General features: G+C 41.3%; 1 protein-coding gene across 1 annotated transcript in view; it reads right to left on the bottom strand.

Moving 5' to 3' along the window:
• The window catches only part of fancc (FA complementation group C), a 77,206-nt gene that overhangs the window by 32,958 nt on the left and 25,833 nt on the right, over positions 1 to 18,415 (bottom strand). The window contains exons 9-10 of the mRNA XM_055224342.1: positions 10,997 to 11,052; positions 10,808 to 10,907 (exon numbers count right to left, since the gene is read on the bottom strand). Of these exons, the coding sequence (XP_055080317.1) occupies positions 10,808 to 10,907; positions 10,997 to 11,052 (156 nt within the window). The remainder of the gene's footprint in view (positions 1 to 10,807; positions 10,908 to 10,996; positions 11,053 to 18,415) is intronic.

Genomic DNA, 18,415 nt, shown 5'->3' with positions numbered 1-18,415 from the left:
TACAGTCATTGTCATTTTGTTCCCAAATCCCATCCTCCGTGTCGAAGAATGAGTTATTATTTGACCCAGTCATGTAGTGCATTAATTGTTGAAAATTTCACATTCATTTTAATTTATCCAAGTCACTAATGTCCTTTACCCACAGAACTTTGGCTTGCTCGGGAGATCCTAGTAGTTTAATGAATACTTTACAATTAAATGTCCAAGTTGACTGGATTTTGTTCTGTTTTCTTAGAAATCTAGCTTCTCTGGCAATGTCTGCAAAAGGCACTGACCTTTTGACCCCTCCTACATGGGTCAGGCATGAGAGATCACCATACTCTCAGAATCCTGCACTATCTGAACAGTTAACTCATCAAAAGTATACATATAAAAAGAAAGAGCAGTATGTTTTAAACTCATCTGACAGTAATGATTTATTTGAGCATTCACATAAACTTTAGAAGAATTTTTGTTTAATTAGATCATGCTGAAATTTAAGTAAACAATTCAAACCATGTCTTTATAATTATTGAAAATTCCTCACTTTAACTTTAAGATATTGTAAATATAGATACAGATTTCTTATGCAAACTGTTTACACATTTTTGAGATGAAAATGAACAACTTGTCCATACAAGTTGGAATAGACTTTGAATAGATTTTAGTTTTGACTGAAGTGGATTTGGGATGGGTCTTTGGCCTGTTGTGTCTGGGTGGGCGTGGTCTGAGTGCAGTGGCTCTGGGTGCATCTCTCCAGCTCTGAACTGAAAGGTCACATGACCTGGACTGGCTCTGCTCTGCTGTTGTCTAAAGACTGTCTAAACATGGCTGCTGCGTCACTGAGAAACATGAACTGAACTAAAACCAAAGAAAGTCCTGCTGGCTCTGAAACTCATCTGTGGACTGGACTCCTCCACTACTGGTCACATGACAAATGAATGAACTGAATCAAAAGCTTCAAGTGCTCTGTTGCTCTTCTAAAGGCACCATAAAACTGTCTCTGCTGCTGCATTTGGGCTGTGTTTGCCTGGGCACTCATGACTGGAGCTTGTTCTCGGATCCACACAGTCAAATATTTTGTGTTTAACCCGATTACAAAATTTAGAATTGTATTCATTTATTTGAAGCAGTTTTCCTCCATTCCTGAAAATAATCATTTACCAATATAACATTATTTAGGCTATTTCTTTTCATTGTACGTCAGCGCTGTTAAACTGGGGCTGCTACGTACTGCATATGCAGCGCATTTGAAACGGTATTTAGAATGGCCACAATTAACAAAATTAGAAACCAAAGTTTTTAAACAGTAGAATTTCCAATGTGGAAAGAAATATGTAGCTTTATTATATATGAAATCTGAGACTGCTGGGGTCTGAAAGGCTTTAAATTGTTTGGTGTAAATGTTTAGTTCATATACTATGATACTTTATATTAGATCAAAATGTTAATGCTCCTGAAATGTGTTTGAAATTTGTATTTTAAACTGAATTATATTCAGTACATAAGACAGTGGCTTTTTAATGCTTGTAAAACAATTGTTGAGCTAATAACAACAACTAAATAGGGTAGTCACAATAAAGCCATTTCAATACATCTGACAAAAAAAAAAAAAAAAAAATGTTCAGCAGTATGAATGTGTCTAAATTTAAAGTTAATTAAACACTAGGAAAATCTGAAAGAAATAAGTCCCATTCAAATCTTAATCAAAACCTGGTTTTAAATAATGTTAAGTATTTGCAAATAGGATAAATTATTGCTATGAATGGTTTGAATTATATGAATGTTGATCAGATAAAATAAAGTTGTTAAAAAGGGGGGAGGTTGCAGTTCATATAACATAGGGCTAAGCTGGACAAGGAGGTTGCAATTAGTACAATATACAGCTAAACTTGCCATTAACAAAGGACATTTATGGTTAAAGCAGTAATTATGGCATCTTATACACACTGATGCCTCTCAATAGGTACAGAGGGGATTTACCACCAGCACTGCATAAAAAAACTGAACATTCAATAGAACTGATAGACACTGGCAGGTTATTGACTGTGTACGAGCTCAGTATTTGGACTTGCACAGATATGACAAATATGTACCAAATATGTAACCAACAGGACAAATAAGTGTCATGACAGACCACCTGACAACTGACAGACTGTTACATATGGCTATATTTTATAGAGGGGGGCCTCATCAATTGAGCAAATGGGGAAACAAATCATGAACTTTACCAGAATTACCTGGTTGGATGCTTTGCCATTAGCGCTGATGGCAACGTGATCCACAGCCAGCATTCTTGATTTCTCTTTACATGAGATCTTAATTAGGAAAAGGATGGACACTCCTATCCAACCTGAAACAAGTGTCCTTAAAAATCTTCACATTCGTAAGATCTTGATTACTAAGCACTGACTAATTTAACTCTACAGTTCTCTCCCAACAGGTCCAGCAACCTGAAACAAGTGTCCTTAAAAATCTTCAAATTCATAAGATCTTGATTACAAAGCACTGACTAACTTAAGTCTATAGTTCTTTCCCAATAGGTCCAGAGTCTCTGAGAACCCCCTGGTGACTGGTAATGGTAAACTAACCTAAACTGAATAAAAATCAGCTTAGAATGTATCTGGCCTGAAGCCTATCCTGTGAACCGTGAGGATACTCTTCTGTGATCAAGGTCATGATTAATCATTATATTCTTACTCATGGCTTTCCAGCTCTGATTAGGTCTGATAATGGTAGACATTTCCACAACCATGCTCTTCAAAAGGTTGAAAAAAATGCTAGGTCTGTGTCATAAATTTGGTTCTGTGTATCATCCTCAAAGTTAAGGACGGGCTGAACGCATGAACCGCACTCTAAAAGACAAATTGGCTAAGATCTGTTCCGCTTTAGTGCTTAATTGGCTCCAGGTCCTACCCCTGGCTCTTCTGGCAGTTAGACAGACTATTAACAAAGTTACTGGTTTCTCTCCTTATGACTTGCTCACTGGACGTTTGATGCCAGGGCCAGGGGTTACATTGGTACCACAGGAAGAGGTGCCCCTTCCAAATCTCCAGTACAAGCCATACTGGAATCAATTGCAGCATCTGTTATCTAGTTTTTCTTCTCAGGTGTCGGAACGGCTCTCCACCCTCTGAGGTCTATCTGAAAGTTCTGTCTCGTAAGTGGTCTGAACCACGCTGGACTGGTCCCTACAGAGTGACTGCTCGCACCGACAGGGCTGTTCAGTTGGAAGGCAAAAGCCATAAGTGGTTTCATCTAACACATATCAGATCGGTGGACCCTTGAATTTTTGGTGTTTGTCTGTTTGTTTGCTTTCTTTTTACATATTTCCATAGGTGTATTTTGTTTGCTCCGGTGACGTTCGACGGTTTTAAACTCCAGGTGTGGTGTTAGGCTTTGGTCTCTCCTCCTGTACATGGTTTGGTAATACGTCCTGGCGGAAGGTTAAGTACACTCACACATGCTTATATGGCTATTTTAGACTACCAGGGGCTCCCCCAGAGCAAAAGGGGGAAATGTGGGATGATGGTGATAATCATTGTGGGTATGCTGGTCGTCTTCGCCATCCTTCTCTGGGAAGCAGTTCAGAAACATGTACAAAGCAATCTGGAAAAGATTCTCCTAAAACGTGACCCACGGTCAATCTCAGAATGTGATAAGTATGTCAAAATGACCATACAGGACACCAAGGGGTCATCCAGTACATTCCAATTTGATTTATGTTCCATTGTTTATTGCAAGACTCCAAATGCCCTGTAAAAAAAAAAAGGGTTGTCCCCCCAGTGTTAACTATACAAAGTGACCAACTTTACAGATTGTATTGTGTGCTCATCGGCCAGACCGACTCTGAAGACCCACCCTGCGCCAATTCACCTAGACGATCATCATGGGTATGATTGTATGTTGAACCTATTTGACAGTAATAACACTAAAGAGAATGAAATATGTATTGACTTGTCCAAATGATACCCTCTCCAGAAAAAGCCTGTGCAGCCCCCAATGTTCACTCCAGTATGAGCTAATTATATCTGTTTCAATTCTACTAAAGGCGATCATGAATCTTTGCAGTGGGGAGACCTTCCAGAAGACTGGTGTGGACACGTGGTGCAGCTGCCAAATCCAGTGCCCTACACCAGGATATGGGGAGATCTGTATTGGCTGTGCGGAGACATGCAATTGAGGTACAAGTTGAAGGCAAAATTCACGGGCATTTGTGCTATGGTGCGGCTAATTATGCCCATCACCCTCTGGGGACACCTTAACAAGACTCTACCCCACCCCCGGAGGGCTAAATGTTCAGTGATGCCAGAACTTCTAGACCAAAACAACCCCACTTATATTGACGCTATTGGTATTCCTAGAGGGGTCCCTGATGAATATAAATTAGCGGACCAAATAGCAGCCGGCTTTGAAAATATACCTCTAATTGCTGCAATTTTCCCAATCACACCAAACAAAAATGTGGACTGCATCAATTATATTTACTATAATTTGCTAAGGCTTAGTAACCTCACTAGTAGAAGGTTCGGCCGATCAGCTTCACCCTACATCCTTGGCCGCTTTTCAAATCCGAATGGCCCTAGACATGCTCCTCGCAGAGAAAGGCGGGGTTTGTCATATTTTTAACGATCAATGTTGTACCTTTATTCCTAATAACACAGCTCCGGATGGGTCGGTGACCAAGGCTCTAGAAGGCCTGCGCATGTTGTCTAGAGAGATGCACGATGCAGCTGGGGTGGACAACCCGATGAACACGTGGCTAAATAATGTATTGGATAAATGGAAAGGTCTGGTTGTCTCATTGGTTACTTCATTGGTCGCCGTGCTTGCTACATTTGCACTGGTGGGATGTTGTTGTGTGCCTTGCATTCGTGCCCTGTGTCGTAAGGTCATTAACACTGCAGTTCGTCCGGACCAGAGGGGACAGTATCCTTTGTTGAGTATGGAGGATGACGGAGGGGACCAGGTGCCACATGATGTTACCTTGCTCTGGGATGTGAGCTCTTAGAAGAGGTCAAAAGGGGGAAATGAAGGGGATGTCAAGTAATAAAGCTTCTGAGTTGCATTACAAATACATATATCAAAAATATGGAATGCATATTGATTGAATAAAGTTTCTTAGGGACATCACATATAACGGTCGTCTAAAAGCACCCTGTACTAACATTGAAACTAGGTTAAAGGTAACATTGTAAAACGTGAATTATGGGAGACAGTTGGTGCTTTGCAGAAACTCTTTTACCGAATTAAGGCAACATTGTAGGATGTGAATCATGTCGTCTGACAAGCACCATGTTTATACTAAAGTTTGAGCACTACGTCCTAACACTGAAACTATGTTAAAGGCAACATTGTGTGATATGGATTATGGGAAACTGTTGGGGTTGTGTAGGCACTCCTTTACAGGGACAAGGCGGTCGGATGAGACTCAAGGCCGGAAAAACAGATTGGTGCAACCCGGAGAGGTGAACGAGGCCGGAAGGAGGAACCGGGGCGTCAACCTACTTAACATAATATTTGCATATTCATGTTGCATGTTACATTTTTATGTTGCGGGGCCAGGGAAAGGCAGACAGACCGCCTGCTGCACATACGAGGGATAGATCATTTGACCCCGGGTACTGTATTAGATTGTAACTGTCAGGGGAATAAACTTTTGAGATTTGAACTGATCACATCCAGTCGTCATTTTGATAGAACACGCCTAACAATGTCCAAGACAAATAGTTTGTCTTCTATGAATTTTTGAAAATGAAATTTGAAGAGGGTGCTAGAGAGCCATTTTGTGAAATAATGCCACGATTTGCATATCATTACATTCAGCTTACAAATGTGCATAAACGCTGTATTAGCATTTTCCCAACAAAAAATGTGTGAAAGAGAAATATTTTTATTGAAATTATCCAAAATTGCGATTTTGTTGAAAATTCACCCTGACCACACCCAAAGTCATATTCAAAATATAATTGATAATCTTTAATCACACATGGGTTTAGTGGGATTTGGCCAAATTTGAAGTGTTTGTGATGAAAACTGCGAGGAGATGTCCTGAATGCGAGGGTGTGCACTTTTGTCATTCCCAGGTTTGATCCAATATGGCCGACTTCCTGTACATTTGAGGGTGGGGCCATAATATCACTTTTGTCATATCCCGAGACGTTCTATTTTTTGATGTGAGTTTCAGATTTTTACGATGACTTTTTCCGAATCGGGCTCCCATTGGCCCCATGAAAATCAAAGTTTGAGGTGGCGCTACAGAGTCGTCTTTTGTTATTTTTTCCTTTTGTCTTTTGTGACAATTAGAGCTCGTCGAGTTCTAATTTTTGACACCACTCACTGGCATGTCGTGGCGTGTTTACTACTTGATTTTTGCCATTTTCCATGCTCCGGACGCAGTTTTAATGAGTCCCTTGCCAGGACGTTGTCCCAGGCTCAGGCCTAATAATAATAGCATAGGCAGGCAAGGTTTTATTCCTCGGTTTTGATGTTACGATGTGTCTATCTAAATATAGTGGATAACGAACACTTATTACTTATTATTGTTTAGGGACTTCCAGTGCACACCAGCCATCGTCTGCTACAACAGGCTACCAGACAGAAATAATAACAACATGCACAACAGGGACACAAATCTCTCATTTTAGGAGTATAGGTATGTAAACATTCATACTATGTGAAGTTACTATAAAGTGATAAAGAGATTAATAGTACCCTGTTTTCTTATGTGAATTTGGAGTATAGGCCCTGGGCTGAAAGAACTATGAGGTTAATATCGGTGTTTCTTTGTTTTTTGTTTTTTTTTTTACATAGGAACTCAGACAAAGCGCGAACCTTCGTGAAAACAGTCTGCAACGATGAGTGCATGGGCTTAGGCCCTACGCCAGGGGTGCTGACTTTTTCAGTATGTGAGCTACTTTTAAAATGATCGGGTCTGAAAGATCTACCACCTAATACAAAAATGTTAAACATATATTTATTTGTAAATGTATTATGAATTCTTACATGTACAGTGCATTTTCATGTACCTTGCACAACGTCATGAGACAATACTGCACAAAACAATTGAACTTCTTACATGCTCATAATTACATGAATGATGATTACTGCTCTGATGACTTGCACTGAATGGGATCAGTGAGGGATGCATAGTTCGGGCAGTAGCTTCTGACAGCCAGCCAGGAGTAAAATTGCATTTTTCGTTTGAAAGCGATAACAGAGCTAATCATGTTGATTACGGTTTTGTCTTTTTTTTATAGCCATAAAAAACATGTTAAACGAAGTATCAGAATTTACTGCATTTTTTTCACACAACTACTTCTATTTTACACATCCATCCGTATTTTTTCTTTTACGCATCGACTACATGACTGGGAAAATCCCCGCAGCACCCGCACTCTCATTCGTCACCTTCGAGGGACAACAGAGGCAGATTACCGTAATGTTGGTAAAATATTTAGATAGCCCCATGTCTCCGCTTTGAGACGCCATTTGAATTTACATGAGAGCACAACTAGTTGCAGAGTTACGCTGCTGGAAAGTCCGCAACCGCGCTCTATCAGCGACGATAGGATCTGACACTATAGGGTTAAACTAACTCACGCTTGTTTATGTGTGACCTAGGGTCAGGTGTAATCTGACTGGTTGTCCTGTATATTAGTCATGTGACTGGATGGATGACGGGACGTGATCTACCCAAAATGCCTTCACAATCGACTGGTAGATCGCGATCGATGTAGTGAACACTCCTGCCCTACGCCCTGTATGGGCTCGGGCCTAATTAAACAAGCAGTTAAGAGCCAGGACACTCTGGAGGGACTATATCTCTTGGCTGGCCTGGGAACGCCTTGGGGGGTCCCATCGGAGGAGCTGGAGGACGTGTCTGGGGTGAGGGAAGTCTGGGAGTCCCTGCTTAGACTGCTGCCCCTGCAACCCGGCTCCGGGTAAGCGGAATAAAATGGATGGATGGAACAGTTAAGAGATGACAATAACAAGGCTGAATGAAAACCATGATCAAAATCTAACTTTGGGTAATAACCAAAAGGACAAGATGGTAGATACAAGTGGTCGCCATTGGGTCCCACCATAAACTGTATATCCAAACAGGAAGCGATCATGAACATGCTTCTGGCTCCATAAATTCTGGCTCCAATTCACTTAACATTGAAAACTGTGTCCCCTCTCCCTGTCACTGCTGCAGTGAGGCTCGTCATTTTGGTCTTAAAGTGTTTGTACGAACCTGCTCAACACGATCCTGGGTTTTTTATTTCAGTATTGTGTCCATAAATCAAAACATGAACATTAATAACAAGACGAGTCAGGCGCCTTCTTTCTCTGAGGTCGCTCCTGCTAGTGTTAGCAACAGGTTTGATTGACCGCGTTGCTAAACACTGTCAAAGTGCACCTCTGGTTTAGCAGAGGTGCAGTTTTAACAGCCTCGCTCCGGATTGGATCTATGGTTGCTATGATACTTGTGGTCAGAACTTGGCTCCAAATGCCCCCCATAACTACTACTAACTACTACTACTAACTACTTAATTTAACTGGACCTGAACGCTATGGGTGACGTCACATTCCCTTAATCCACTTCTTTAAAAAGGCTATGGGTCCCACTGGAGGAGCTGGAGGAAATGTCAGGGCTGAGAGAAGTCTTCTCACAGTTATGGACACTGTGTCAATCACAATAACATAAAAATATTCATACATGGGGAATTGCAATTTTCACCAAATAAAATCATTAATTTTTCCCACACACAACAAGAGATAAATGTCTAAAGTCTTTGTGCTGGTAATATGTTTTTTCTAGTTTTGATACTTATTGAAATAAATATCTGCAGTTTTAGCTTTTTTTTTTTTTTTAACCCCATGCTTTAATGATTAGAAATCCATCCTCCTCTAGCTCGTACATCATGGGGCATTGAAAGGCTGAGAAATGCTGTGTGGAATGAGAGCTTGTGTAACCGCGATACAGGAGGTGCCAACAGCTAATGTAGCGTGTAATAGGTGGCGTTTAGTGTCCTGCATCAATAGCAGTTAAAAGCAGGTGGGGTGGAAAAGCACTGTAGTACTGCCATCTACTGGTTAATGGATGTGAAAAAAAAGATGTGGGGTAGTTGGAATAGCATGAAACAGGCCATGAATCAAACGGACCAGATCTGGTTTGGTATTTTGGGTCAGTTGTAGTGGATGGAGGTCCATGATCAAAATGGTCAGAAGCGTGCACTTGAAACAAGATTATTAGTTATAAAATGTGAATTCAATTGGTGTTTTCAACTATGTGTTTTAAATAAATGTGCCACCAACAGTCCAATTACAAGGGCCCACACATTACACTATTTTCTGAACTCTGTTCTAATGTTGTTTCCTCATTACAAACATACCTGCAGTTGTGTTTTGTTTCATTCATACATGTTAAATGATGTCATGTGCTAATACAGGAAGTGCTCCACTGTGTTTTTAAGCTCCATACACCTTCACCAGATGACTTTAGCCCTGGAATTGTAAGGTGGAAAAGAGCATTTTGAGTTTTGGAGATGGAGACAGACTAATAATAAATTGTTACTAAAACGTGTGAATGAAACAAAACACAACTCCAGATATATTTTTGAGGAGGTAACAGGATTATAACATAGTTTAAAGCTCACAAGAGTCTATTTTATGCAATATAAAACCTTTAAATGATAAACAGTTACAAAACACATTTGGATGATTTTTACCTCATGCTTATTGAGTTTAGGGTTAAGGAAATAAATTATATTTTCAGTCTCTGCTCTTGTATCGGTTGATATCGGAGATTGGCAGATACTTAACGCCAAAGTATCGGTATCAATATCAAAACTGAAAAGTCTGGTTTGGTGCATCCCTATATTATAACAGACTTTATACTCGGAGGATATGATGCATAGTGTGCCAATTATTAGTGTAGCCAATTATTTTAAGCTTTTGTGCATATGGCATTTCAACATAATCAAAATGTTTAATGTGTCTTGAAAATTGTTAAATGAACTGTGTGTAACCTGAGCTCAAACTGGTTTAAAAGTTACTGTAATCACAACTGAGCCTGTGTTTCCAGAGAGTGTGTGCAGACAGAGAGACAGACAAGTATGTCTCATTCTCACTATAGGGACAGCCCTCATGTGAAAGCTCAGAGCCTCCAGAATTCACTCACTGAGCTGCAAAGGCTGCACTAGCACTGATTCATGATTGGCTGTAGTTGCTGGGGGGTAGTGACCATTTAGATCAGACACTATTGTATATTAAATCTTGCTTCTTCTGTGTGAGAAAAAAATGTTACCATTTAATACTCCGTGCTCTTTTCTTCTCATTGAGCCTCTGAAGTTGCATTTGGAGTGATTCATGTTTGAGTAATCTTTAATATCTTATTTTCAAGACTCTATTTTGCTGATGAACCCCCGTTTTCAACTCCACTGGTACATGTCCACTGTCATGTTGATTACCTTCTCCAGTTGTATTTTGTTAATCGTGGGATTCGGCTACGTTTCATAGTCTTTTGGTACAAATTAAAAACAATGGGCTGCTTGCTAGTGTCATGTGCTGTCCATAGGAGGGGTAGACAGCATGAGTTGTGATGACGCTTACGGCAAGGTCATCTCCCATTGGGCACTGCAGTTTTCTAACACGGAAGTCAGTGGACTTTTTTTTTTTTTATTAAGTCATTTTAGATGAATATTGTGATTTCAAATGTGCAAATTATAACAATGATCCACGGGTGTCAGAAATTATACAGCACACACAAACACAATAGGGCTGCTGTAAGAAATCACATTACAATACAGTAATGTAAAGTAGGATTTAAAAAAAAACATACCCGTGGTTCTTTCATTGCCAGTTCTTTTAGGAAGCACATTGTGAATGTTTTGATGAAACATTTTAAAAACTCATTTTGTTCCATTTGTTTAAGAGCAGATCTGGAATCGACAAAATGTGATCATATATGTTAAGACCATCACATTATGCTTTTGAGAAAACATAATTATAACACATTTGCAAAACTTACCTAAAAATTTCATTCACCATCAAGAACATGGAGCAGTGTTGAGCACAGGCTTTGGGCTGAAACACAACACTCAACAGTTACTATAGGCTTCACAGACAGGGGCTATGTTCACATACACACCACAAATGTTATCATTATCTGATTTCTGGTGTTATCCGATTACTGAAAGATCTGATGTGAGTAATCAGATTTCTGTTTGAATTATCCTCCAAAATACAACAGTTACTCCAAAATTCCATTGTTTAAAGGGTCCATATTATGCTATTTTTTGATCTATGTTATAATGCTGTTACCTCCTCAAAAACATAATTGGAGTTGTGTTTTGCTTCATTCACACATGTTTGAGTAACGCTTTATTATTAGTCTGTTTACATCTCCAAAGCTCAAAATGCTCTGTTCTAACTTGTGATGTCATGAAGCATCAGTTTTTAAGTTCAACAGCTCCTTTTACCTTTAGTGCAGAAGAGATTGGTAATTCCTGGGCTGAAATCATCTAAATGAAGGTGTATCCATGTGTTTCCTTGAGTGATGTATGCCATCACACAAGATAGAACAGAGTGCTTTCTGTTTGAGTTGTGCTTATAAACACACACACCAGAAACCAGATCATAATATAGGATTACCGTAGCTGTCTGACTTCTACAGGTCTTGTATGTAATGTACCCACTGACACTATACTGAGGAAAAACATTTCAAACCCGGACCACTAGGTGTGGCTGTTTAATCACACATTGTATATTTCCCAGGCCTGCCTCTGGTCTCCATTACCCACTCTGACATCTATACTAGGACTAGTATTAGTACTACTGCTGCTCTTTTTCTCTTGGCCTTTTGAGACCCATATAGAAAAAAGGACTGGATATGTTACTACAAGAAAATTACAAATACAAATGTAAACAAAATAAACATAAATGGTTCCTATTAGACCAGGGGTGTGCAAACTATGGCCCAAAGGCCAAATATGGCCTTCAGAGCAATTTTGGTTGGTGCTCAGACATGCTGAAATGGCACAAATGGTCATAAACAGAACTTTTTACAGCAGATTTATGCAGCTGTAACCTAATGATTAGGTAACTTTTGAGGAAAAGGCTCCCTCCAGTGTTCGCTTCACTTAACATTCCCCAGATCCTGCTGTATTCTCCTTTCAGCTTGGCTCATATAAATTCCATATGCCCTAAAAGACAACAGTGTTCCATGCATCTACACTGTCCAGACGCTCCACAATACAAATGTATGGGTGTTTTTGCATTGCTCTCTCATACCTTAGTACTAACATTAAGGAGACACAATTACAACACACTAAAAACATCCTGCGTTTGGCAGTGTGGTTCAGGAAGTTGGTATTTATTGTTATTGGGTCTGAATCGTGGGTAGAACAAGCCAAGAAGAAGAACAAGTGAGAACATCATCTAAAACTGCGGTGCCCTATGGGACCTCACACTAGCAAACAGAAGATTTTAAAAATGTGTACCAAAATGACTATGCGTCATTTCCTCTCACAATGACTAGAATGTTGTTCTGCCCACAGTAAAAGTTAGTTTCAGAAAATTTTTATAATAATTTAGTAATTAATTTGTTACTATTTCATGCTAAAGAGCCATTTTGTTAAAAAAAAATAGTTACTATGCACTCTAGTTTTAGGTTACTTGTGTTTTATTTTGAAGGCCTCAGGAAGTGGTCACAATGCATTATGGGTAACAGCAGCAGAATTCAGCCATATAAATACTTGTTAAAATAAACCTGCTTGTTGATGTCCAAAACTGCTCATCTTGTATTTCAAATCATTTCTACATGTACGAAAGCAATGGCTTTAAGTTTAATGTGTGTTTTGGTGATTTAAATAAGTTTAAAAAGCTCTGTTGTAGAGGTTGTTTTAGCACATGTTAATACCAGGTATTAGACCTAGCCCATGATCTTGCTAGCTCAGGAGCACTATGTATTAGCATACTAATACCTATATTCATGCTTATTAACAGCCTAATTAGCATACAAAATGATCGCGAAAATGTAATGTGACTCCTTAAAGTAGCACTTTGTGAAGTTTGCTATTTTTCTGATGCATTTACTTTATCTTGCACATGCTAATGTGCATTTATGTTTGTTTTTCCAGTTTCACTCGAGCTTTTCACACCACAATTGTAATGAATTGAAAGCTGACTTGAAGACCGTATTAAAGGAGCAAGACGTTCAGTTTCCTGGCTTGTGAATACCAAGTTTGGTTTGCTGTGTATCCAACACATAGTGATAACAGTACAAACATGGTGATACGGTCTGATAGTCCAGTCTGGTCTGATTTCATATTACAGCTGTTTCATAATAGGTGATGAGTTTAAAACCCATCACTGTCCACTCTATGAAAAAGTAGGCTGGCCATCGCTATCTGTCAGCCTGTCAACACTGTATAAAATGTATTTATAAAATATATTTATGGGGCTACGACTGACTCAATATCACTTGTTTGTTGAACTTTGTTTTGAAAGAAAAATGTTAAATAATATTTTTGTTTATATTTTATATTCAAATCATAGACTGTGACGTGACAATATATATATTCATACTCCTGGAACTTTTTCCACTTTTGCAACTGTATATATACACAAACAGAAATTTAAATAGATTTTCGTAGCATTTTTTGTGTGAATGAGCAACACAAAATGGCACACAAGTGTGAAGTGGAAGGAAATATTTTACACAAGATTTCTATATTTCTTTAAAATAAAAAAACTTAAAAGTGCAGTGTACAAAAGTATTTAGCCCCCTTTTTCTTGAATGCAACCAATTGCTTTTAGAAGTTGCCTGATGATTTTGGAAAGATTGAATGTTGACCTAATGACTAAAAGAATCCCACCTGTGTGTAATCTTGTCTCAGTATAAATGCAGCTGTGATGTGAAGGCCACAGAAGTTTGTTAAGAGAGTGTTGGGGAGCAAACCACAAAATGAAGTCAAAGAAGTACACTAAATAGGTCAGCGAAAATGTTGTGGTGAAGTTTAATGTGGGGCTTGCATCTAAAAAGATTTCCCAAGCGTTGAACATCTCAAGGAGCACTGTTCAATTCATCATCTGTAAACGGAAAGAGTATAGCACAGGGGTAGGCAACCTTTAACAGCCAAAGAGCCATTTGGACCCAGTTTCCACGGAAAAAAAAACAAAAAACAAACATTGGGAGCCGCAAATATTTTTGGACATCCAAGATGAAGATAACACTGTAGATATTGTTTTTTTGTTTGTTTTTTTTACCTTTACGCTTTGTGTAAACAGCTACAGTGTGCTTATGACAGGGGTCCCCCAACATTTTTTGCACCATGGACCGGAATAATGTAGGTTTTATTTTCACAGACCATCCCTCTACGTGTGGCACATAAATATGGCAAAAATAATTTAAGTGAATAAAGAATACAACTCACTATACTGCTGAATCAGTGGGAGCCCTGCGCTTGTTTCTTTGTGATAAGGTGGTCCCATCGATGGGAGACACTCCCGCATTGTGATTTCTTATGTCCAGTCTGCTCCACAATTTCTTTCCAAAAACTCTAAAGGCTTATCTTTTAATCCAGGGTATTTAGTCTCCATGTGCCGAAGCTGTTTTGAAGGTTCCATTGCCTCGTTTGCTTTTTATTACGCAGAGTGGACTCGGCGCGTGAGAGTCACCTGTAGTGACAAACCCATATTTTAAGTAGGACTCCTGGTATTTCTGTAAAATTTTGCTTTCTTTTTCTTGGAGGTTGTAGGCTCCTCTTCTGTTTCCTCAGTTGGCCTTTTCCCCTCTGCAACCAACTTCTCCAAAGACTCTTGTTTTTTGGCTTATTTTCACTCGATTGTGGCTCTACTTTTGGGCAACGTGTCAGATACATTATATGTGATACTTCATCGAGGTGGACAACAGCAGATCTCGCACAGATACAATATACTTGCCATTATATCAAATGGATTTCTGTGGCGATTCTTCTCAGGATTTTCATTATATATCTACGGACAAGCTTATTAGCGTGTCATGATGGACAGGCGAAAGTTACATCGGGGAAGATCCTCCTGCTCCCAAACCTCTGCACAGCGTCTGAAAATCAGGGCTGTGTCTTTACACAGGACTGTAAGCTGTGTCTGTGAGGCGTGAGCGGTGTTTGTTTTTAACATTGTTCCGCGAGTGTGATGCTTATTTTGATCAACAAAAAAGAAAAAGAAAATATAATTTTATTTTAATATTTTAAGATCACAATAATCTTCCAATCTAAACTACAATAAAATAGAAATAACACAAATAAAATATCCTTCAATTAAATACTTAAAATGTATTTTCTCAAGCCATGCAGAGCCGCAGTATAAGGATGAAAGAGCCGCCTGCGGCTCCGCGGCATCAGGTTGTCGACCCCTGTTGTAGCACAACCGCAAACCTACCCAGACATGGCCTTCCACCAAAACTTACAGAACAAACAAGACGAGCACTCATAAGAGATGCAGCCAGGAGGCCCATGGTAACTGGAAAATCTGACCAGATCCACAGCTCAGATGGGGGAATCTATCCATCCATCCATTTTCTTCCACTTATTCGGGGCCGGGTCGCGGGGGCAGCAGTCTAAGCAGGGACTCTCAGACTTCCCTCACCCCGGACACGTCCTCCAGCTCCTCCGGTGGGACCCCAAGGCATTCCCAGGCCAGCCGAGAGACATAGTCCCTCCAGCGTGTCCTGGGTCTTCCCCGGGGCCTCCTCCCGGTGGGACATGCCCAGAACACCTCCCTAGGGAGGCGTCCAGGAGGCATCCTGAGCAGATGCCCGAGCCACCTCAACTGGTTCCTCTCGACGTGAAGGAGCAGCGGCTCTACTCCGAGCTCCTCCCGTGTGACCGAGCTCCTCACCCTATCCCTAAGGGTGCGCCCGGCCACCCTGCAGAGGAAACCCATTTCAGCCGCTTGTATCCGTGACCTTGTCCTTTCGATCATTACCCAGAGCTCGTGACCATAGGTGAGGGTAGGAACGTAGATTGACCGGTAAATCGAGAGCTTTGCCTTTGGGCTCAGCTCCTTCTTCACCACAACGGACCGATATAGCGACCGCATCACTGCAGACACTGCACCGATCCACCTGTCAATCTTGAACTCCTCCACTTGAGGCAGAGACTCACCACCCACCCGGAGAGCTGCCAGTTGAGCTGCCAGTTGACAGCTCAGCCCCTCTCTTCACCCGAGTGTCCAAGACACGTGGTCGGAGATCAGATGATACGACAACAAAGTCGATCATCAATCTCCGACCTAGAGTGTTCTGGTGCCACGTGCACCGATGGACACCCTTGTGCTCGAACATGGTGTTTGTTATGGACAAACTGTGACTAGCACAGAAATCCAATAACAAAACACCACTCGGGTTCAGATCAGGGAGGCCATTCCTCCCAGTCACACCCCTCCAAGTGTCACTGTCATTACCCACATGGGCATTGAAGTCCCCCAGGAGAACAACAGAGTCCCCGGTTGGTGCACTGTCTAGTACCCCTCCCAGGGACTCCAAGAAGGCCGGGTACTCCACACTGCTGTTTTGGCCTGTAGGCAGGGCAGGGACGCGACCCTCTCGTTCACCAGGGTGAACTTCAACACATGGCGGCTGAGCTGTGGGGCAATGAGCAAGCCCACACCAGCTCGCCACCGCTCCCCGCGGGCAACGCCAGAGAAATGGAGAGTCCAGCCCCTCTCAAGGAGTTGGGTTCCAGAGCCCAAGCTGTGCGTGGAGGTGAGGCCGACTATATCTAGCCGGTAACGCTCAACCTCCCGCACAAGCTCAGGCTCCTTCCCCCCCAGCGAGGTGACATTCCATGTCCCCAGAGCTAGTCTCCATGTCCGGAGATCCAGTCGTCGAGGTCCCCGCCTTCGACTGCCGCCCAGATCTCTCAGCACCCGTCCCTCATGGCTCCTCTCGCAGGTGGTGGGTCCATGTGAGGATGGCCCCACGTCGTTCCTTCGGGCTGGGCCCGGCCTGGCCCCATGGGGAAAGGCTCGGCCACCAGGCGCTCGCTGCCGAGCACCCACCCCAGGCCTGGCTCCAGGGTGGGGCCCCAGTAACGCCAGTCCAGGCGACATAACTGGCATTGTTGTATTACTCTTCATGGGGGCTTCTGAACCGCTCTTAGTCAGCCTCGTCTCCAAGGACCTGTTTGCCATGGGTGACCCTACCAGGGGCATGGAGCCCCCGACAACATAGCTCCCCGGATCATTCGGGTGCTCAAACCCCTCCACCACGTTAAGGTGGCGGTTCGGGGAGGGGATAGGGGAATCTATTTACAGGACAACTATTAGTCGTGCACTACACATATCTGGTCTTTATGGAAGAGTGGCAAGAAGAAAACCATTGATGCACACCATCCAAAAGAAGTCTTGTCTACAGTTCGCTAGAAGTCACTTGGAGGACACAGCAAACATGTGGCAGAAGGTGCTTTGGTCTGATGAGACCAAAATGGAACTTTTTGGCCTAAAAGCAAAACGCTACGTGTGGAGGAAAACTAACACCTATCAAACAAGCACCTCACTCTGAACACACCATCCCCACAGTCAAACACGGTGGTGCCAGCATCATGCTGTGGGGGTGCGTTTCACAGCTGGAACAGGGAAGCTGGTCAGTGTTGATCGGAAGATGGATGGAGTTAAATACAGGGCAATCTTGGAAGAAAATCTGTTGGAGTCTGCAAAAGACTTGAGACTGGGGCGGGGGTTCACCTTCTAGCAGGACAGTGATCCTAAACATCCAAAGTGACAAAGTAATGCTTTAAAGCAAAACATATTCATGTGTTAGAATGGCCCAGTCAAAGTCCAGACCTAAATCCAATTGGGAATCTGTGGCAAGATCTGAAAACTGAGGTTCACAAACGGTCTCCCTCAAATCCGACAGAGCTTGAACTGTTTTGATAGGAAGAATGGGCAACAATTTCAGCCTGTAGGTATGCAAAGCTGGTGGAGACATACCCAAAAAGACTTGCAGCTGTAATTGCAGCAAAAGGCGGTTCCACAAAGCACTTTTCAGTTTAGTATTTTTTTAATTTATTTTTTTTATCTAGAAATGATGTATAATTTTCTTTCTACTTCACATTTATGTACCATTTTGTGTTACTTATTCACATAAAATGCAAATAAAAAAATGTTTAAATTTGTGTTTTTTATAAATTTGAAAAGTTCCAGGGGTATGAATACTTTTGCAAGCCACTGTAAATGAACATAGCTAACCTGCTAGCTGCTGTGCTCCAAATAGGAAGTAATCATGGGGGTGCTTCCGACTCTGGCTCCAATTCACTTTCTGTTGAAAATCTCTCACTCAATCAATCTCTCACTCAATCAATCTCTCAATCTCTCAATCAATCAATCTCTCAATCTCTCAATCAATCAATCAATCAATCTCTCAATCAATCAATCAATCAATCTCTCAATCAATCAATCAATCAAT

This window comes from Periophthalmus magnuspinnatus, chromosome 9, assembly GCF_009829125.3.
Source record: "Periophthalmus magnuspinnatus isolate fPerMag1 chromosome 9, fPerMag1.2.pri, whole genome shotgun sequence".
NCBI classification, from domain to species: domain Eukaryota; kingdom Metazoa; phylum Chordata; class Actinopteri; order Gobiiformes; family Gobiidae; genus Periophthalmus; species Periophthalmus magnuspinnatus.
Note: the sequence above shows the minus strand (reverse complement) of the source record. Positions and strands in the feature narration are given on the sequence as shown.